Here is a 23,637-nt window from a genome sequence, read left to right as displayed (position 1 = left end):
AATCTACTTTTCTAAGTTTTGAATTAGAAACAGTTGTGGTTTAATTTTATGAAAAATGTTAACTACTATATATGGAAACAGCAGAAATGATTGAATACCCACTCAAGCAGAAGCTTTTAAGTTTTGTGTTATAAGATTCCAAGTGACAGTATTTTAATTCTCAAGTTACCCATTGTAATTCTTTTCTTCATACTTTACAACTTAAATAAGGAATAATGAAAAAAACTTCATAATTTGTATCTAGTTGGTACACCAGCAAGATGATTTGAATTTAGCAAGGAACAAATTTGTTGTTTTAAATTCATAAAAAGGAAATCTGGAATGAGTTCATGCATTTATAATCAAAATATGAAGACTTTGCGAGTATGCAAAAATGCCTTAAATATAAATATAATTTTGTTCTGACATGACAGAATTACCTTGTTACAACAATTATCAGTTTTTAAAAAAATACTTTTTGAGTTATTTTAATTATTAAAGGTCTTTACATTTCTTCTATTTTATAGATATTTGAGATATTTGGACCTGTTGCACATCCATTTTATGTTTTACGGTTTAATTCTTCAGAGCACATTGAGAGTAAAGGTATTAAAATAAAGGATACTATGTATTTTGCTCCATCAATGAAAGACTTCACCCAGTACATATTCACAGAAAAGCTTAAACAGTAAGTATGTCACTGACATGTTAGTTGTCTACTTATTTAATGTTTATATTTTACAAATAATTTTCAGTGAAGGTAGTTTCTTATTAAATATATGTGTTCCGTAGCGTTCATTTATTTTCCTAATAACATCTCTGAAGGCTACTATTTGTTAGCAGATTTTACAGGTAGAGATGATTTATATCTTTTACCCAAAATGACATAATCAACTGGTAGCACTACATTTGGGCCATATAAAGTTTCTGAATTCCAATTCATACTTTTTTCCATGACATACCTTTTTTTTTTTTTTATAAACATGCTACTTCAGCATTAGTATTACCACTTAAAAAGAATTCTTTTCCATTTTAAATAGAATTATTCCTTGGATTACATTATAGGCTTAATTATTTAATAAAACTTGGTAATTCTCAAGAAAAAAAAAGAAAATGAGTAAATTTCAGGTTGCTTATAGATTGTAAATTTACAGAAGAGACAACAAAAACGTGTCCCTAAAGAGTTGTGTATCAAGTTGATAAACAAGTTGGTTGATTTATTTATTTTTATTTTTTATTTTTTAAATTTTAATTTATTTATTTTTGAGGGCGGGGGGAGAGCACACACGCAGGCACAAGCGGTGGGGGCGGGGGTGCAGAGGTAGTAGCGGACTCCCCGCTGAGCAGGGATCCCAATGCAGGACTCCATCCCAGGACCCTGGGATCGTGACCTGAGCCACAGGCAGACACTTAACCGACTGAGCCACCCAGGCATCCCAAACAGGGTTGATTCAACCGGCAAATTACTGCTTTCCCTTTTGTGGATGCTAAATGATGCCTGTGGCATGCAGGTAGTAATATTTCTGCATGTTTATGCTACTCATTAATTGTGCGTTTTCCGTGTGTTATTTGTGTTGCTAAGTGTTAGCTGTACAGCTGCTTATATCAGTTGAACTTGTTATTATATAATTTTTAGTAAATCAGTGGTATATGGTTCAATTAGGATAGTTTTTTCAGAAAAAAGAAAGTTGAATGCTTTGGAAAGATGTAATGCAGCCACTGAATGAGCCACTAAAAATATTCTAAAATTAGTAGGAGTGGAAGAAACACTACAAAAGATTGGGGGAGGGGTGGGCACCTAAAAAGACTTCGACCTCAGTTTGACACACAAGTCCCTTTTAAGTCTAGCTCTCTTTTGATGGGAAACTTGAAGTGTAGTTGAAGCATTAGGAATGTTTTTGTAGAACATCGAGGGGAACTTCAGTCAGTGAGTAACTTTAGTGCTGCCTCAGAAGTACTAGTCCCCATTGCATGGCATAAAATCTCTAAATCAAGTCTCTGAATTTCATTTATCATAATTCATTAAACTCATATTTAAGAATCACATAATTATCTGAGGAACATTTTGCCTGAGTTGTTCTTCAGGTTAGTAACGTTGATTTTTCTAAATAACCGCTGAAAAGAAAGGTAAATTAAATAAAGTCCTGTTTTAAAATCATGCCTTTGATAGGTAGCATTTTATTCTGCTTTGTTAGGATGTTGCTGTGGATATGCCATTTTTTGGTTTTTAACAAATAAAATATTTTAGCTTAAAACAGATAAATTTAAAAAGCTTCTCATAAAGACATTTATTAAATAGATTTTAAACAAGAGGAAAAGTCTTTGTTCTTGATTTGTAAGAATAAGAATTTTTTCCTGGAAAGAAACAATAAACTAAAGGATTGGGAAATTAGGCCCATGCAGCAGAAGCCCCATCTGACAGATTATTTTATTCTAGACTGTAATTGGGTGTCTGCATGGGCACTCAGTGGAGTACTTCGTCTTGGAGGTAGAGAAGGTCACCTCCTTTCTAGTTTATCTGCCTCTTGTAAGGCTATTTTAATTTTAGTTTTCCATGAACTTACTCTTGTTGAAAGTGCTTTTTGAAATGTTGCTTGAGCTCTTCTTTAGTAGATTTTGATTTTCTGTAGTAAATGCACTAATGGGGAACTTCCCCCATTATGTCTTTAAACTGCATGCTAAGGGCACCATAGGCCATGAGATGGCATATGTGCAAAAAGGAGTACTGGAGCTATGTTAAGTAGGTGTAAGCTGATCATTAATGAGTAAAAGCTTTTTCTTAAATGGTAGAAAAATCATTGATAATGCCCCATATACGGTGTCAAAGTTCTCAATCAAAATTTTAGAACAGACTTAATGATTTTCTTATTCTGCCAGCTGCCAGCCCACTGACATCTGTATATTGGTTTTTATGGATTGTGGTTTAATATATTGATGATTTTAGTGAATTAGTTCCTGAAAATCTCGTTTATTTTTGGGATCTAGTTTAAAGCAGTAGAGACAACATCTACTCATAATCGTTTGTAATATTTTAATGTAATTGAGTAACAAGATATTGTCAAACTTACAAAATCAAAAAGATTAAAGGTGAGCTTTCAGAAATCATTATTTCAGAAATACTTAGTAATATATGTATTTTTGTTGGCTGTAGAGTATAAAATTTTCCACTAAAACTAGTTAGTGCTTGTGATTATATTTTCCTTCAAACTCTTCAAAATTCTTTCTCCTTACCAAATGAGATAGCTTTTATTCCACTGTCTCTGCTTTGAGAAATACTGTTGGAATAAGCTTTGGTTACTCATGGAATATTATTGATATTCCTCAGGTAAATAGAGGAAGAAGAAATTTCATGTTGTTTTCTCTACCATTAAACCTGTAAAATCTTAAGGGAATGCCTCATGGTCATTTTTGTATCCTTAGCACCTGAAACAGTGTCAGACCTATAGTTGGTGTAGAATAAGCATTGGTTGAAGTGAGCTTTATGAACTGAGCTCAGATATCATGAAAGTATCAAAGTCATAACATCTGGAGTTGCTTATGAACTGCAAAACCACTTTCCTCTGTGCACCATAGCCCTGGCTTCTCATTCTGATTCCCCCAGTCCTAATATTTATATGTGTCCAGATCTTGTGTTTTTCTTATGAGCTTCCCACGTCTTCTAAAACAAGGTGAAGAACATATACATGGTCCTTTATTTTTTGCTCTTATTTTCATGTGTAGTAAAATTAAGGGTTGAGCTCTAACGTCTTCTACTTCATTATTTTCTATACTGTTAAGTTATAAACACTTATGGAATCTTAAGTACTTCATGTTTTCTTTTGACTTTTTTCTCTTTCTATAGGGATAGAGGATCAGATGCGTCATGGAAGAATGATCAGGAACCACCACCAGAAGTAAGTATAAGTCTCTTTACATTTCTTGAAAATAGTATGAATTTATACACTATAGGGGAAATATATAATTATAAATGAGAGTTTTTACACATACTCAGGAATTCTGATGACGTTTCATAGTATATAAATTCTTGGGTTTTTAGATTTAACTTTGTTCATTTTAGACGTTCTCAAGCAGTGCTGAAGATTCACGTTAATTTCTAATTTTGCTGAGGCATGAGTCAGGTAACACTAACTGAGAGGGTCACTTAACCAGTGAGTCATCCTAGTTTAGTGTACACATTGCCATGGGATTATGTTTTCTAATTTATGCTACAGATACATGTGATTTCTGTTAAGGCTCTGAAGGTTGACTTAATGTTCTTAGTTATGTGTAGGTCATCTTACTCTTGAAGTTATATGTTTTTAAAGTATTTGAGAAAATTCACAAAGGTCTTAAAACGTATTTCCTGTGAAATGAAAGTATTCTAATACATAGCTGTTGTTTTAGACCTAAGCTTTGAAATTGCTAATTATGGTGATGTTAATTGTTTATAAAATAGGTGTGATTAGATTAATTTTAAAAATTAAATTCCAGCATACTTCATGGTGTTTTGTTTTTTAATTTAATTAAAAAAAATTTTTTTTGGAGTAGTTGACTGAATGTCCCTTAATACTATAATTGGGGAAAACTCTTAAGATTTTAAAGTTTATTTTATTATGAAATTTTATAGTATATAGAATTATTGCCTGATGTTAATCATAGATTATGTATAAGGCATGCATTTTCTTCATTTTGGTATTTGTTTCTAATACATGAATATGTAATTTGTAATTGAATAAATGTGTTTGAGTGCAAATTTAATATGTATACAAGAAACGTGAATTTTTTTCTGACTTCAGGAGGTGATAGCAAAATATTGCCAAAGCAGTCTCTCTAAAATAAAGCAATGCCAATTAAAATCCTTTAATACCTCCCTCCTGCTCTTAGAACATTTTCAGTGACTGGGACATAAAGTTCTTTATTCTCCAATTTCATCATCTCTGATTTCACTATTTAAGAAGCTTTTACTTTGCTTTACAGAACCAGTTTCATGTCTCAAATATACAATTCCTTGCACATATTCCCACTCCTTGAAATTTTCCTTTCCTTTAGTCACTGCTAATTCATCATTAGAGATTTATCTTGAGTTTTTATCTTCTAAAGATATAAAGATGAAGATATTGTCTAAGCCTTTCCCTGAAGTCCAGTCTAAATTGCATCCACAGTGATTTTCTCTTCCCTAACTTTGCTTCATTATTTATTTACAGCCCTTACTATACTTGACATTATATTATTAAAAGAATTAATACTTTTAAAGTATATTTATAAGTACTGTAGAACAGTGCCTGGCATAAAATGGGTATGTATAAATTTTTGAATGAAAGGTATAACATTCTCTTCTGTTTTTGTATTAGATCTAATCATTTATGTTGTTTGCATATTCCTAACTGTTCCTTCCCTTTAGCATTGTTTGGTAGCTGGCGTTATGATGAATCTTGACTCTTAAGCTTAACCTCAGTCTTCCAGCTAGAGAATACCCATAGCTGAAAGTTGTTAAAGATAGGCATTTTAAAGTTACTTATTTGTGGGGCACCTGGGTGGCGCAGTTGTTAAGCGTCTGCCTTTGGCTCAGGGCGTGATCCTGGCGTTCCGGGATCGAGCCCCACATCAGGCTCCACCGCTAGGAGCCTGCTTCTTCCTCTCCCACTCCCCCTGCTTGTGTTCCCTCTCTCGCTGGTGGTCTCTCTCTGTCAAATAAATAAATATTTTAAAAATAAATAAATAAAAATAAATAAAGTTACCTATCTGTGCAGAAAGAGAATTATCTATCTGAAACTTTCTAGGAAAAAAAAGAAAGCCTTGAGTACTCTGGCCTGTGTTAATTGTCATATGTAGTTAATTCAGATATTACTAGAAAATACTACATATCAAAAGGGGTAATATTCTTTCAGGGTCAGTGTCAAATAATAGGTCTGTTCTTCTCAGTTCCAAGTATGTACCAATGAATTGGTAAATCCATGTGACATAATCTGTATATTTTTTCTCTGCAAGGCCTTAGATTTCAGTGATGATGAAAAGGAAAAAGAAGCCAAACAGAGGAAAAAATCTCAGATTCAAGGCCGGAAAAAATTCAAGTCTGAATCTAATGACTCAAGTGAGTAAATGCAGCACTTAATATTTATATATAAGTTGATAACAAAATTGAAGGAAACATGTGGGATCTCTTTTTACCTCCTGGCATCCATCTAACATAGGAGGTGTTACACAGTATGAGATGTGGCAGAAGAGTCATGAAGAATATTTAAATAACGTTAGTTTTTCAAGCTTAAGGATGTAAAAATGGCTTCTAAGGGTAAAACTAAGCCTTGTTAGTCATTTGCGCATATAGGCACTTTTTTCTTAAGAAACCTCTTTGCTTCCATGTTTAGAATTAAATGATATGGTTCTTAATACCTGTGTCAAAGTATTTTATTTTTTAACATGCATTTCCTTTTATTATACCTTTCCTATTTTTCCTTTTTTAAGATTAAACTTTTTATAGATTCCCATGCAATTGTAAGAAATAAGTGAGATTTTCTTCCATGTCCATTACGCACTTCCCTGAAATGGTAACATCTTGTAAAACTCTACAGTACAATATCACAGTCAAGATATTGACATTGAGACAATCAAGATATAGAATATTTCCACCACAGAAAAGGATCCCCCATGTTGCCTTTTTATAGTCACTCCCACTTCCCTCCCTCCCACCTCCTTAACTGTTGGCAATTACTAATCTGTTCTCCATTTCTGTAACATATTTTGTCATGTCAAAAATGATGACATAAATACAGCCATACAATATGTTACCTTTAGGGATTGGCTTTTGTCACTAAGCATAATTTCCTGGGGATTCATCCAAATTGTTTTATGTGTCATGTTTGTTTCTTTTCATTTTGGACTGTAATATTCCATGGTTTGAATATACTACAGGTTGTTTACCAGTCATGCATTGAAGGACGTCTGGATTGTTAACATTTTTTGGTTACAGGAGTAAAGTTGTGTTATATATTTGTGTACAAGTTTTTGTGTGAACACAGCTTTTCATTTCTCTGGGATCAATGTCTAAGAATAATTGCTGGGTTATACGGTAGCTGGATCCCGTCACTAGTGTATGAGTGACTGTTTCTCTGCATTCTCACCAGCATTTGGTTTTGTCACTATTTTTTATTTTAGGCATTCTGATAGGTGTGTAGCGATATCTAATTGTGATTTTAACTTGCATTTTCCAAATGACTAAGGATTTTGAACATCTTTCCATGTCCTTATTTGCTATCTGCATATCTTCTTCAGTGATATATTTGTTCATGTCTCTTGCCCATTTTCTAACTATATTTCTGCTTTTTTGTTCTTGAGTTATGAGAGTTTGTATATAATTTGTTCTGGCCTGTGGCTTGTATTTTTATCCTCTCAAGAAGGCCATTTGCAGGACAAAGGATTTTAAATTCGATGAAGCCCAATTTATTATTTTCTTTTTGTGGAGTCTGAGAATTTCTTATCTAGAACTACATTCCAAAATTTTTCTCCTAGTTTTTTTTTCCCTAAAAGTTTTCAAAGTTATTTTAGCTGTTCTAGTTCCTTTGCTTTTTCATATGCGTTTTATAATAATCTTCTCTATATTGGCAAAAGTCTTGCTGGGATTTTGATAGGAATTGTGTTAAACCTGTTTATTGGTTTGGAGAGAATTGATATATTAACTGTATTGAGTCTTCCATTACACAATCATGGTCTACATTTCTATTAATTTAGATCTTTGGTTCTTTTCAGCAGCATTTTGTCATGTTTAGAATACAAATCCTGTACTTTTTTTCATTAGTACACACCTAAGTATTTCATTTTTCAAATCATTGTAAATGGTTTTGCATTTTTAATTCCAGTGTCCATGTTTGTTGCTACGATATAGAAATAAAATTAATGTTTGTATGTTTAGCTTCTCTATTGTGACCTTGCCGAACTCACTTGGTTCTAGGAGTTTTTTCTGTGAGATTTTCTACTTAGCCAACTGCGTCAATTGCAAATAAGAGCAGTATTCTTTCTTTTTTTGTTGTTCAAACTGTGTGGGTTTTTTGTCTCTCTTTCTTTCGCTACCTCTAGCCTCTGGCACTATGTTGAATAAATGTGGTTTATTCTTGACTGTAGAAGGAAACATTGTCTTTCATCATTAAGTATAATTTAGGTATAGGGGTTTTGTAGATGTTCTTTATCCATCTATTCCTATTTTTTGGAGCTTTTTTTAAAAAAATTACAAGTATTAAATTTTGACAGTTCTTTGATAAGATGACATGATTTTTTTTGTTAGTAGTCTGTTAGTGAGGAGATTACACTGGTTTTAGAATATCGAACCGGCCTTTGCTTCCTTGGAATAAATCAGAGGTGGTCCTAGTGTATAATTTTTTATGTGTATATTGTTGAATTCTCTTGTCTCTGTCTTTCTCTGGTGATTTTCTTCTGAAATCGATTTCATCTGAGAATAATGTAGCTACTCCTTTTTTAAAAAATGTATTTGATAAGACAGTGAGCACGAGTAGGGGGAGAGGCAAAGGGAGAGGGAGAAGCAGACTCCCAGCTGAGTAGGGAGCCCAACATGGGGCTTGATCCCAGGACTCTGGAATCATGACCTGTGCTGAAGGCAGATGCTTAACCAACTGAGCCACCCAGGAGCCCTGCTACTCCTTTCTTTTGATTAATGTTTGCGTGTTGTATCTTTTGCTATCCTTTTACTTTCAACCTGACTATATCCTTTGAAATTAGTATTTTGTAGACACGTAGTTGGGTTATGTTTTTTAATCCACTATGCCAGTTATCCCCTGTGTTTTAATTTGTATATTTAGACCATTTGTATTTAATGTAATTATTGATATGTTAGGGCTTTAGTCTGCCCTTTCCTGTTCATTCTCTCTGGTTTTCATTTCTCTGTTTTCTTTTATCTGCCTGCCTGTCAGTACTATAACATTTTTTAGAATTCCATTTTGATTTGTCTATAGTGTTTTTGAATGTATCTCTTTGTATAATTTTTTCAGTGGTTGTCCTAGGTATTGAATTGTACATATGTTACTTATCACAATCTACTGGTGTCATTGTTTTGCCAGTTTGTGTGCAGTGTAGAAACCTTACCTCTTAGAAACATTACCTCTTTATGTCCCTTTATTCTAGTTTATAATGTAAATTGCCTTAAATAGTTCATATATACAATTAGGTTCATGTTACCTATTATAATATTTGCTTCAACCATCAAACATAATTTAGAAAACTCAAAGAAGGACATTTTATTGTATTTACTCATATTTTTGCTGTGTTTTTTCTTCCTTTCTGATGTTTCACGTTTCTTCTTTTATTGTTTCTGTTTAGAGAACTTGCTTTAGTCATTCTATCAGTGTAGGTCAGCCAGAGATAAATTATTAGCTTTTCTTCATTGTAGAGTGTCTTTACTTTCCCTTTTTTTTCCTGAGGATATTTTCATTCTGTTTAGAATTCTAGATTGAGCTTTCTTTCAGCACTTGAAAGTGTGCCATTTTCTTCTGTCCTCTGTGGTTTATGAGGAGACATTTATTGTCCTTCCTGATCCTCTAGCCTTTTGGATTAATTTAAAATTGGTAATTTTAAGCCTTACACTTTTTTAGTTACCATAAGACAATATTGGAAGCTAAAGAAAAGGCATTATTGAAATTTTAAGCAGTGTTTTTTGATATACTAAAATCAGTTTTAATTTTGTTTTTATGTTTTTTTCCTCAAAGGTGAAAATTTTTCAGAAGTACATCAGAATTGGAATGTTCATAGCTCTGCTTCAGAGCATTCGAAAGGATATCGTAACAGAGAATTCACACGAGGATTTTCCCAGGGTAGATATCCTCGACCTGGCCATGGCAGGCCTCCATCACCACAGTTTTATAACTCAGAGCATATGGTGTTTCAGGAGACTTCAGGATTTCCACCTCAGAGACAAGATAATCCTATCATGCCACAGTATCCCTTTCCTCCTCCAGTGTTCGACATGCATGGTTTTTCACTCCCTCCTCCTCTACCACCACTCCCGCCACCTCCACCACCTGCATCTGTAAACCTGGGATGGGCTGCACCTAACATGCCACCTCATCCATTAATTCCCTTACCATACTCCATACCCCCACCCCCTCCACCACTGCCTCCACCCCCCTCTTCTGGGGATAGTAATTCTTCCCATTTTGGATCCTACTACTAGGTCACTGTATGTTTCTGGAGAAATCTGGACTTTTTATATTATATGGGAAGGATTTTTTTTTAAAGAAAGCAATTATGGAGTTAGATTTTTAACATTGTAAAATACTAAATGATTCCTTCAGTTGTAAGTTGATATATATTTGTAACCTTTGTGAAATTGTATCCATATGAAAATTTCACTTTTGTGGAGGAGAAAATCCAACTATATAATATTTAATTAAAATTGAATCCGTGTTTTCACTATCCCTGCTCAATTAAACAATGTATATAGGTCTAATAGATCTGGAGCAACTCTCATCATGGGTTAAAATCTGTTGAACATATTGATTGTCATCTTGGTATATCTGAAAATAAGATGTTGAAGTCCTATTGAGAGTCTTTAAAATAAACTATTTTTACAAATGTATACTTTGAAAAGTGATTTTGATTGTTAATGCAATTTACTAGTAAATTTATATGTCTTATTTTTAAAAAAGATTTAGAGTGAGAGAGAGAGGGGTGGGGGGAGGGACGGAGGGAGAGGGAGTCCCAAGGAGACTCTGCACTGAGTGCACAGCCCGACATGGGGCTTGATCCCACGACGAAGAGTTGGATGTCAACCCACTGTGCCACCCAGGTGCCCCCACCCTTTTTTTCTTTTCTTTCTTTCTTTTTTTTTTTTTTATATAGAAGTGAAGAATACAGAGAAGAAAAGCCTTCAGTATTGGTAGATGTTCTGACTATAATTGAAGTTCACATTGATTAATTATACATAGGCAAGCTTTTCATTATCTATGCAGGTTTCTAGAACTTAGGCATTATTCAGTAAACTTTACTATTCAATTAAAGGGACACAGTGGTTATTTGTAATATGTTATTTATTCATAATAAAGTATATGTAACTGCATATTAGGACACTGTCTTCTGTATCTATTTGCCAGATTCTCACATGCCTGACACAGATTAGGTGCTTTTAGTATTTTTTTTTTTTTAAAGATTTTATTTATTTATTTGATGGAGAGAGAGACAGCCAGCGAGAGAGGGAACACAAGCAGGGGGAGTGGGAGAGGAAGAAGCAGGCTCATAGCGGAAGAGCCTGATGTGGGGCTCGATCCCATAACGCCGGGATCACGCCCTGAGCCGAAGGCAGACGCTTAACCGCTGTGCCACCCAGGCGCCCCTAGGTGCTTTTAGTATTTACTGAAATGACTGACTGAATTTAGAGCTTTTAATTAAATTACCACTGAGTATTATTTTTACATCATGAAATGCAAATGCAAGGAAAATTATGGAATTTTAGAAATAGAAGAAGCCTTAGAAGTAGTTTAAACTAGTACTCATTTAACAAGTAATGAGGAACCTAACTAAGGGTTCCAAACTAAGTAACTTAAGATTACTCAGTGGGATGACAAGGAGTTGATTTTTCTTGATTCTCCCATTTTCACCTCCTACTAAATTGTTGTTTCCCAATCTTTCATTCCTTGACACTTTTAGAAGATAATATTTGGTATGCCCATCATTGGGGTAATCTGGAGATCATTCATCAAAACCCCATGGACTCTGGTTGCACCCAGGCCCTTCACATCCCCTTAGGCTGGGGAGACTCTGTAAGGTTCCTAGGGCCCAATTGAGAAGTTCTTGCTTTGGTATACATTGACTTTATCATATGTTGTACTTCATTATTCTCTCTTGAAATGTGTTTGTAGCTTCTCTTTAGGAGTTAACTTTCATAGTTTATGGCAGTCTTTTTTTTCTGGTTGATAAAATATTCTTAGAATTGAGATTATATCTAGAAGTACTAAAATAAATTCTTCTACAAGAACGGAAAGAGTGAGATGTTAACATTCAATTACAGTATATCAACAAGCCACTGTAATTGCCATTTAAAAAATCTTTGGCATTTAAAAAATTTAAATCTTTGAACCTCTGTACCTCAAGTACTGATATCTGACCGTAGGTATTTATTATCTGAAGAAACATAGAACTGAATGATACCATTTGGTTCCCACCTTCAATTAAGTTGCTACCTTAAACACTTACATCCAGTATGCTTCCTCTTTATACTTAACTCAGGGATTTTGAAACTTCAGGGTGCCCAGAAATCATCCACAGTAATCACCTAAGGTTTGGAAAGCTTACTAAAAATGCACATTCTTGAATTTTATCCCAATTCCAATTCAGTAGATGTAAGATGAAACCTAGGAATTTTTTTTTTTTTGTCTTCTGCTTTCCCAATGTTCTTTTTTATTTCTTCAAATTTTATTAAATTTTTCATTTCATTTCTAGGAAAATTAAGATACAGTGTTATATTAGTTTCAGATGTACAATACAGTGATTCAACAATACATTACTCAGTGCTCATCATGATAAGTGTACTCTTTAACCCCCTCCCCTATTAATCCTATCCCCACACCCACCTCCCCTCTGGTAACCATTAGTTTGTTCCCTGTAGTCAAGAGTCTGTCTTGGTCTTTCTTTTTCCCTTTGTTTTTGTTTCTTAAATTCAACATACAAGTGAAATCATGGTATTTGTCTTGCTCTGAATTATTTCACTTAGCATTTTACTCTCTAGCTTCTTAATACCTTCTATCAGACCAAAGTATCTGTTTTGAGCTACTTGCAACAATGAAATTGCATCTCATTTTTGACTCTGTGTGCGTTCTGTACCTAAAATGTTATCATTGGTGTATTAGAGATGTGCAGTTACTCAGTGCCCTGGAAACAAGGGACAAATTTGTGTATCAAACAGTAAAATAATGAGAATAGCCAATGAAGAAAAATGCCAAAATTTTCTTCTGCACTTTGAGTAAAAATATATATATACTTACGGGTGTATATGTACGTATGTATCTGAAGGCTAGTACAAAAATCCTGATTATGCATTTTAGTATCTTTTGTTTCTACTTACAAGGTTGATAAAACGGGAACAAATGTTTGGTTGGTTGATTTTGTTGTTAGTTGCATTACACCATCTCCCAAACAGAACAAACTAACTTTATATGGCAAAAGGTTTTTATTTATATTGAGGATATATGGACTAAATATTGTTTCTAACAAGAGATATGACCCAAATAGTAATAAAATATAACAAATACAAAAGAATAGAATCTATTAGGATCGAATCCCTATTAAAATGTGATAAATAGATGATGGTGGTCTGTGATGTTTAGAGGATGGAGATGAACTTCTCAAATGTTCTCTTAGTATCAGTAGCCACTACACTGTGCAGAACCTGTTATCGTAGTTTTTAAAACTGTTTATTGTGTGCTCCCATGACATACAGGAGTACTGGGAAAACATTTGCTCTCTCCCCCATCTCCTCGCTCTTGCAAATATCTGTTTGACCAGGCATCATGCAGTGTTTCATCTTAGGATTTAGGCCTGTCAGGCTCGTTTATAAAGTAAGCTGTGTTAGTAGCTGTTTCATTCAAAGCAAATAATTAATTTTCTTTAATGTCAATTTGGTTTTTGACTAAGTATACTTGCTAGTATGTTTATTGGCAACAACATAAGCTCAAATGAATTCTCTTTGGCAAGATTATGAGCAGGAAAATATTTAAGGGCAGAAGAGTAACAAGGCATTAACTTTTTAAACACATTCAAATACGGTTAGTTTGAACCATATGAAATTCCCNNAGTAGACATTTAAATGGTTCACTGTAATATATGGGCTATAAAATATATTGCTTTTCATATTTATTTTTCTTCATAGAATATCTCTCTGTACCATTACTTACCAGAACACATTTTGGGAAATACTTGTCATGGATGACAGCTGGCAGAAATTCATGGTAGTGAACATTTCTCAGAGATACCGTGGTCTTCCTAAGAGAACAATCTATGAGAAGATCATGGGGCCCAGAAGAACTATTAAAATATTTTGTATTAGGTTAGGAAAATACTGTTCCTTAGTGTCGACTTTGTGGTTCTTAACCTGAGGTTTTTTCCCCTTGTTCTAGAACCCACTAAAAACTTGTGAGATGTACATTTTTCTAGGAGAGTGGGTCTTTGACTTTCATCTTGTTTTTAAAGTAATATATGAAGAGAAAGAGGATGGTGAGAGAGTCTTCCAAAAGGTTTTCTCCTTTTGGAGCAGGTATAACAATATATATGTTTCTCAAATTTGATAATGCACAAATCTTTTCATTAAAAAATGTTGAGGAGGGGCGCCTTGGTGGCTTGGTTGGGTGTTTGCCTTCGGCTTGGGTCATGATCCCAGTGATAGAGTCTCACATCAGGCTCTCCGTCTCCCTCTGCTTGCTGCTCCCCCTGCTTGTGCTCTCTTTCTCTCTTTGTCAAATAAATAAATAAAATCTTAAAAAAAAATGTTGTCGATCCCCAAGACCACAGTTTGGGAAACTGAGTTATAAAACTAAATTTCTTTCTATGTAAATCTCAGTTTCTTACAGAATTTTTATACCTGCAAGAATGTATCTGTGGACCTCAACTTAAACAATTGTCTTAGACAATGTTGGGTTTCAAATGGCTGTATAGGTAAAACTTCCAAGTGATTATAGCCAGGGATAGAGGAAACATTTAACAGTCTTAGATGTCTAAAAATGTCTAGCATGTACGTTTCTGCCCAATGGGGAATTTCTTTATAACTGACTCTAGATAGGAAATCACTCTTACACTACTAGAAAGAGGCAGTATCTTCAGTTTAACAAATTTAGTTGTCTATGTCCATTCTAGGCATATTGCGATGAGAGGTGAAATTTGACCAAATTAACAAAGTCTAAGGACATTTCTACAAATACTGTCAATGTCCATACATAGGAACAACTGAAAAGGGAAGGACCTGAATGGAACACAGAAAATGATCCAGAAAGATTTCTGAAAGGAAAAATGGAGATTAAGCCAAGATGAGACCATCCAGGCATAATCAACATGGCATTTGTCCGTTTCCTCAGGACAGACGATGTGGAAGTTTACATATAACTATCTGTTATAGTTGTATAATTTATTTTTGTTACAGAAATGGAAAATGTATAGATTGCTCATTAAAATATGAATTCAGTTATGCTTGTTGATATACTTTTTCAGTTTTCATCAATTTTTAGTCAAATAATATATCTAGATACTTTTACATATAGCTCTCTGAACTGAGTGGGCTCTTAAAGATTGTTCCCAGCGTGGTCAAGCAGCAATCTCCCTTTCAAAATGTTCATTTAAAAAGTTTTGTTTTTGTGAATGCAATATGAAATATAATAATAGGCTTAATTCTCATAGAGTACTCTACTTACATTGTCATCATACGCATGACATTTTATTGTAACTGATTGTATTGATCTCCCATATTGAAGTATAATTTCCTTGAGGACCAGCACTGTTTGATCACATCTGTCTGTACTCAGAGCACACAAAAGATTTTCAAGAGACAGTAATTTCAACCTTGTTGCCAGATGCTTCTTGCTGATTCATAACCTGTGGGATTCTCCTTTGTGTTTCTAGAATACAGTGGTTTATGTGTGTTCATTCCAGATGAATGCCAGTATTAGTGATGATTCTTTTTATTTAATAACTTGAAAGTATTTCTCAGGATATCAGAAATCTATTTTGGCAAAGATTTTCAGGTCAGATGTGCCTCAAAAATGGCCCAGAGAGATCAGTAGAAAATAGATTCACTTGTTTTCGGAACTGGTTTTGATAAATACTCTATTAACACCAATGTGGAAATGATAACATTTTGACAGCAAAATTAATAATCTTTTTTCTCAAGATAATAAAATATGCTTAAAGTTCATACTTTAGATGATATAAAAATATGGCTATCAAATTCTTTATTAAAAATGATAAATTTACTGTGGGGTTTTTGGGCTGATCTCTATATGAGTCATCCAACAAGATTGTATATATGCTGCTCTATCCATAATATACCTTTCAGAGAGCTAACCTTATAGATAGCAAAGAATAATGAATGATATACATATTTATGATAAGGTTTCCAGAGAATTTAAAACTGAAGATTAAGAAGAGAAGGCTTGGTATTCTAGGAGATATTTGCTTTTCCTTCCAAATTTTCTCTATTTTGTAAAATGGCTTCAGGATGAGAAAGCCACTTGAGATCATGCACTAGATTCATTTGTAAATATGAGAAAAAAAATAGAAGCACAAATCTTGTGAATCTCTTGTAACAACTGATAGGGAAGTACATGTAATTTGCTGTTAATATTTCTTTGGGTTAAGAACCCTAGTGGAACTTGGGGTTACAGGACCATTGAGCTTTCTTTTTTTTCTTTTCTTTTTTTAAAGATTTTATTTATTTATTTCCAGAGAGAGAGCAAGAGAGAGCACAAGCAGGGGGAGGAGCAGGCAGAGGGAGAAGCAGGCTCCCGCCTGAGCAAGGAGCCTGATGCGGGCCTTGATCCCAGGCCCCTGAGATCATGACCTGAGCCGAAGGCAGACACTTAACAGACTGAGCCACCCAGGTGTCCCAAGCCATTAAGCTTTCAACTGCTCATTTATTTAATAAAAATTTGTTTTGTGCTAATTATTAGTCATCCATTTGATGCTGGGGATACAACCCTTAGAGTGCAATTACAGGAAATACACAAATAAGGGTACCAGGTGCTGTCTCATACAAGTATATGTTCGTATGGAGTATGGTGGGAACATAGAGGTGAAAGAGGTCAATTCTACCTTGGGTAGGAATGGGGAAAGGGAGAAAATAGGGAATAATTTACAGAGGACATGATTCTGAAGCTGATTCTTACAATATAAGGGATAAGCCTGAGTAAAGCTGTGGAAGTATAAAACAGGTCAACATGTCTAGAAGCCAGCAGACAGATAGGTATGATGGATGTAGAAGCTATGGCTGGAATGGAGGAAACCAATCCCAGAAGCTGGAAAGGAACTGAAGGCCAGATGACAGAGCCCTGGGGGTCTTAACAGGGAGCTCTCGCCCCATAGTTTCACCCTGGGTTACTGACATCTTTTTTTTTTTTTTTTTTCCATATCTTGGAAATACCACTAACTGGGAGAACAAGTTGGAGGGACAAAATGAAAGGATGGAAGGAGGCAGATCAGGAAATGATTGATGAGAGCAGTGTAGGGGAGTGATGATGAAGACTTACTAGCAGTTGAAATAGGGATGTGATTTTGGATGATAGAAATTTCAGGAATGTGAATTGATAGGGACTTGCAGTGTTAGGGGGTGGGGTTGAGAAGGAAAGTCCTCTATAATTACACTCAGGTTATGATTTGAGTGACTATGTAAGGAGTTAGTCTCAGAGAAAAGGAATATATTTTGTATGGGTTTTATCTTTTAATATTTTGTGAGATAGGAAATACTATTATAATTTTATAAAGAAGGAAAAGGAGGCCTTGTGAGATTAAGGACTTTATCCAGTTTTTTAGAGGTGGAAATAATGAAATCATATTGAACACAATTGCCTGATTCTAGAATCTGAGCTTGTAACCACCATTCTAGGCTGCCTCATAAGGCAATGATAAACCACAAGATTTTCAGAAGTTAAAATTAGAGGAACAGAAAAAAAAGTTACAACAAAACTAAGAAAATAAAACTATAAATTTATGTTTCAGGAGACATTAGTGCTGAGAATTTCTGCTAGAAAATTATCAGCACATATTTAATATACTCTTGATATACCTTTTATATTCCCACATATATCCTTGATATAAGGTCAGACAGACAGAGATACACACACACACACACACACACACACACACACACACACACACACAGAGTGGCACAAAAATAATTCAAGTTAATTCAGTGATATAATTTTCTGTTCACTCACTTGTAATTTTACTTATTTTTCTCAAGATTCCATAACCAGAATATTATAGCATTTTTATAATTAAACAATAATATTTCCAAGCATTTCATTCATGTATACCCTGTGGGCTAATGCTTCATAACATTCCTGTACCTATGAAAATAATTAGTTGGAAGTGTGGATTGCTTTTTAAATTAGTTATAAATCAGTTATTTTACAAATTGATGTAGTAAGAAGTTAGAGATTGTTTTTAAAATTAGTATACATTTTTCAGGTTATTAACATCTGACTGTTAATGTCTATTAAAAACTGATGATATCTGTTGCTGTATTGTTTCAATTTTAGGAATTTATTTTGAATATTTTTAACAATAACTTAGACTCCTAAGATCTGTTGAATTGAACGCATCTCTTGCACCTTCATTTTATTTGTTTATTATAGAAGAAGCAATTTTGTTATTAGAGGCCATTTGGTGTCATAATGATGATATTAAATTACATGATGATTTGGTAGACATTTATATGTAGTTTTTTTGTTTACCTTGAAAATTATGCGTAGGAAATAGATCTCTAAAAATAAAGTTGATAGAGCAATAGTTAGCTGCAAAATTTTGTTGTACACATACACATAATAATGTACAATGTATAATATTTTAAATAAGAAAATATCTCATCCTATTAGTAACATTCTTTGGTCAATACTCATATTGATGAAAGAGTCTGACTTTTTATCTTGTTTGTACATTTTGTCTGTTTAGTCATTTAAATCAAAATATAACTCACAGGATATGGTCAGTCAATTCACAAAGAAATATATGTGACCAATAAGAATTCGGAAAAAAAGTGTTCAGCCTTCAAATAAACTTAAAGAAATGTAAATAAAATTAAGTAGAATACTATTTTAGTGTACCAAATTGGCAAAAAGTCAGTAAAAAGAAACATGATTATTATACTGTGTTTGACTCAGGCTACAATTAATTATGCATTATTCTATATACCAATATTATCAAGCTTTATGAAAGGTAATTTAGTAAAATGTACGAAGAGTCTTTCACTAGCCCTTGGTCCTAAGGATTCTACTTTTTGAAATTTATTATGACGTTATTATGAAGAAGTCTGCTTGAACATTATATTCATACAGTTAAAATAACCATAATACTAATATAAGCTAAACAAAAGGATATTATGAATAACTTTATACCAATATATTTAAAAACTTAGATGAAATAGATAAATTTCTAGAAAAAATAAATTTTAAAAGTCAACACAAGAAAAATAAAATATTAAAAGTAGAATCTGTATGAAAAAAAGAATCTACAGAAAATACTAAATGTTATAGGAAAAAATATGCCATTTTACTGGAAAATAGAAAAAGAAGCAGCAATGTGAGAATTTCTGATTTTATGAGACTAACAACCTTGATGCCAAAATCTGACAAGGACATTACAAAAAAGGAAAATTATAGGTAGATCTCATTTATAAAGATAGATATAAAAATACTACTACTTACAAAATATATTGGCAATATGAGTTCAGCAAATATAGAGAAATGGATACAACAACACTGCCAAGCAGTGTTTATTTCAGGAACGTAAGGCTGGTTTTATATGCGAAAATCAATCAATATTGCTCATCACATAAAAAGATTATGCTGATCTTGTCGACTTAGTACTATCGCTCCTATTTAAGCCTGAGAAATACGTTCTCCAGGATCTCCTTTCTGCAAGGTTCTGGATTAGAGCTGATCAAGGGGGGCACTCATGCAAGACTAGCCAAGGGGAAGTGAAGGAGAGTTAAATACTCTTCTTAGCCCCTGGCCCCAGACATGGTTGACAGATGAAGAGACAGGCCCCAGCTTCTAGCTCTATCCAGCTCCTGGCCCTGCTGACCACCAAGTGCGTTACTACAGTTTCCTCAGAGGTGGTAGCTCTCCACAAATCCACAGATCTCCTCCCCCCCCGCCCCTCCCCCGTTGTGGTTCCGCTTCTGTGGCTGGACATACACAGCTTGAGTTTTCCTGAATGTTCCTACCTATTCCGCCTCTGTCCTGTTAGTGACTTGCTATTATTTCTCAACTCTCTTCTTCCTGTCTTCCCTTTTCCAGCTCCCTCCACATTTGTGTATGTTTTAATTTCTATATCTAAACTTTATTTGCGTAATTTTTTTAATGGTTCTATTTTCCTGACTAAGCCTTGAATGAAATTAAATCTGAGTAGAAGCAATAGAATTTTAAGGATACAAATCTGGAGTTGCTTTTCTGACTAGATTTAAAGGTAGCATTGACCCATCGTCATGGTCAATAAAACAGGAGTAGCCCTTCCGCATGCAGCAACCAAATAGTTAGCTCTTGTTTAGGGAAGACAAAGCTTTAAGAGATCAAGTAGTTGCTACCATCGAACTCTGTCCTGGGAATAAAGAATAAAGATTTTGCCTTGGGTTGATTGCTTCTAAGTGCACTTGAGGGTTTGGGGAGAGGAAGAGCTGAGCTCTGGAGTTTAAATTCTAATCTCATAGGGAGCCAGAAACGTCTGCCCTGGGCTCAAGTCTTGATCCCAGGACCTGGGATCGAGCTCCTGCATTGGGCTCTCGCTCAGCGAGGAGTCTGCTTCTTCTCCCTCTACCCCTCCCCCTGCTCATGCTCTCTTTGACCCTCTGTCTCTCTCAAATAAATAAATAAAACCTTTAAAAATAAATAAATAAATAAATTCTAATCTCACGATCTGGGTATGGGCTCAGAATACTTCTATGTTGTCCTGACACAAACAAAAACAAAAACAACTCACTCCACAAAGGTATCTTCTGTAGCTACAGGTTTAAAATTTCTGAAAACCAAACCCAAGTCTGATCCTGTGGTTGGCATAACTTATAATCGCAACGGCATGAGTGAATCTCAGAAACATTGTGTAGAGCAGAAATTTCAGACACAAAGAGCATATATGGTTCAATTCCATTTATGAGAAGATGAAAAAAGAAAAGTAAAAACTAGTTAACCTAATCTTTAGTTTCTACAGCTACAAGGTTTGATAGCACAACTATTAGAAGAAGAAGCAAGACAGTAGTACCATAAATGTCAGGAGAGTAGATACCACTAACAGTGAGGAAGGGAATTATAATTGGGAGAGGGCAAGAGTGGGCTTTTCATGGGGCTGGCCATGCTGTTTTCTGACCTGGATAGGGTTATATGGGTGATCACCTTGTGATGACATAATGAGCTGTTCATTTATATTCTATGCAATTTCCTCTATGTGTATTATTTTTCAAAATAAGAAGGATTAAAATAACTCTGAAATGGCTTCTCATCTCATTCAGAGTAAGAAGACAAGGTCCTTAAATGGCCTGCAAGTCCCTCAATAATCTGGCCCCCATTAACTGTTTGATTTCTCAATTCTTCCTCTCTCTCACTCTTTCACTCTTTTCTATATACAGAGTTGAATGTGATTAGAGAAAAGCAAAATGCCATGCTGTCTGGATAGCTTGAAATTCATAACTCCTAAACATAAAATGGGCTCTTGAAGCTGCCTGGAAATGTGCTGTATTTCCCTAGTCCATTCATTGGTCATTCACCTGGGTGACAGTGTCATACCTCTCCTCTAGCTGCAAGCCCTCCATTTCCCCCACCCTCAATTTCACTGTCCTTCCTCACTTCCTAGCCTCTTTGTTCTGGAAAAGAAAGGATTCTATGCAATGCCCACAGAGATGTGTTCTCCATACCCCCACCCCTTCAAGGAGAAAGCCATTAGCCCAGCTGCTGGGAGAACTGGGAGCAGCTATGCTGCCCTGCAAGCAGCTACTGCAGGGTCCGCCTCACCTAACAAAACCCCAAGAGTGCGCACTTCCAGAGGGAGCCCAAATCTAATGTCTGCTTAGGGACAATGGAATGGGGGTGGCATAAAGGCACCGAGGGACAAATTCAGAGCTCTCGGGAGTTGGTTAAGGCTTCGCTCGGCGAGCATTGTACTTCAAATTTTTCTTCCAGCCCAATCCTGTTTCCCGCCTCTCCCTTCCACAGGTCTTGATCCCTAATGCACAATCACTATTCCAAACTTCAACTCGGATTTGCCACCAGAGAACCCAATCTGTGATACCTCACAAAGCATCCAGATTCCCATCACCATGTTCATCTACCCACCTGCACCTGTTCCAGTCCTCTGTGACTGTCTTCTTCAGAGGGTGCTCATATTTGAAGGCTATCACGTCATTTGTGCACCGTATTTGATTACTAAAGACATTGCTCTAATAGCCGCCCCCCAACATCAGCAATCTTTCCTCCCTGGAAATAATATAATAATATTACATGTAATATGTAAGAATATATAATAACAACAACATCTCCTACTGGAATAACAATAGCTTATTTCTATTATTTCTCCCATATTATAATTTAAAAGAAATCATCCTTTTTTGGCCCAACTCTCCTGCTATTGCCCTATTTCTCTGCTTTCTTTTGAGAAAAAAAAAGTCTATTTAAAAGTGATCTATAATCCCATCTCCAATTCTTCCTCTGTTTTCTCTTTAGCGCATTCTAATTAGGCTTTTGCTGTCCATTGATCAGGGGCAACTTCTCTTGTCAAAGGCATCAATGACCTTTACAAAGCAAACCATGATGGTCTAGTCTCTGCCTTCATCACACTGAACTTCTTTTCATGATGGATAATCTTCTACTCTTTGAAGCTTTTTCCACTTGGCTTCTAGAATATCAGACTCTCTTGTATATTCTGCCTCACTGGTCATGCTTTCTCAGATGAGCCATCAATGGGCCACGATTCCAAGAGGTGCCTTTTACCCGGACAAGAATACAATTGGTCTCTCCGGGGTCATGCAGTGAGGTGGCTCTACTTCTCTGTCTTTTGTTCTGGTTTGTTCTCTTCCTCTGACTCTCAATGTACGAGTGTCACAGGGCTCTGTGCCTGGTCCATTTCTAAGTACGCTCATCTCTTTTCCAGACTTTGCTCAGACTCAGAAATCCACAGGCTACCTCACATCTTTATTTACATGACTAACAAATATCTGAACATGCCTGAAACGGAGTTGTAAACTTTCACCCAAGCTTGCTTCACCAAAGAAAGGAGCCCTCTGCTTGCTCCCTTTCTGCTGGTCCTCATTCCTTCCTCCCTTGATTCTGATATCCATCAATTTGTTTAGCATCAAGTCAATCTTACAGCTTTCTATCTAGAATATATTCAACACCACTCCCTTTGTAAAAACCCACAAAGGGTACATGTGCAAGAGCCGGAGTCACATCTGGCTAGTACATATATAAAGAGATTTTTTTTTGCCGGATACACTTAAGATAAGGAATTTCCTAAGGAGTCTTTGAAAAGTAATTTCTGGGGTTTAACTTAGCATATGTAAAAATCAGCGCAATTTCTAGTCATTGTAGGAAAGAGAAACAAACTCAGGCAGCTCTGTAGCTTTTTTGGGTAGAAAAACCAAAGGCAAAACTAAAAGTCACATTAAAATCTGTAGAAATGCACTGAAACACACAGGCATCGCTTTTGCTTGACTTTAGATTTCCAGAACAGTGGGAAGATAGACAGAGTCCATTTACCATGCAGATTACTTTTATTTTTATTTTTATTTTTATTTTTTAAAAAGATTTTTATTTATTTAACAGAGAGAGAGACAGCCAGCAAGAGAGGGAACACAAGCAGGGGGAGTGGGAGAGGGAGAAGCAGGCTCCCAGTGGAGGAGCCCGATGTGGGGCTCTATCCCAGTACGCTGGGATCACGCCCTGAGCCGAAGGCAGATGCTTAACAACTGAGCCACCCAGGTGCCCCCAGATTACTTTT

The 23,637-nt window shown here is 35.2% G+C and overlaps 1 protein-coding gene across 1 annotated transcript in view; it reads left to right on the top strand.

The window, feature by feature from the left end:
- The window catches only part of NAF1 (nuclear assembly factor 1 ribonucleoprotein), a 46,908-nt gene extending 36,373 nt beyond the window's left edge, over nucleotides 1-10,535 (top strand). Inside the window, exons 5-8 of the mRNA XM_008685592.2 lie at nucleotides 507-667; nucleotides 3,821-3,872; nucleotides 5,947-6,049; nucleotides 9,669-10,535. Coding sequence (XP_008683814.1) covers nucleotides 507-667; nucleotides 3,821-3,872; nucleotides 5,947-6,049; nucleotides 9,669-10,132 — 780 coding nt within the window. The 3' untranslated portion in view covers nucleotides 10,133-10,535. The remainder of the gene's footprint in view (nucleotides 1-506; nucleotides 668-3,820; nucleotides 3,873-5,946; nucleotides 6,050-9,668) is intronic.
- Nucleotides 10,536-23,637: the final 13,102 nt, after the last annotated feature.

The sequence above is a fragment of the Ursus maritimus genome, unplaced genomic scaffold (assembly GCF_017311325.1).
Source record: "Ursus maritimus isolate PB19 unplaced genomic scaffold, ASM1731132v1 scaffold_11, whole genome shotgun sequence".
In the NCBI taxonomy this organism is placed as follows: Eukaryota; Metazoa; Chordata; class Mammalia; order Carnivora; family Ursidae; genus Ursus; species Ursus maritimus.
The sequence above is the reverse complement of the archived record's forward strand: the minus strand, read 5'-3'. Positions and strand labels throughout refer to the sequence as shown.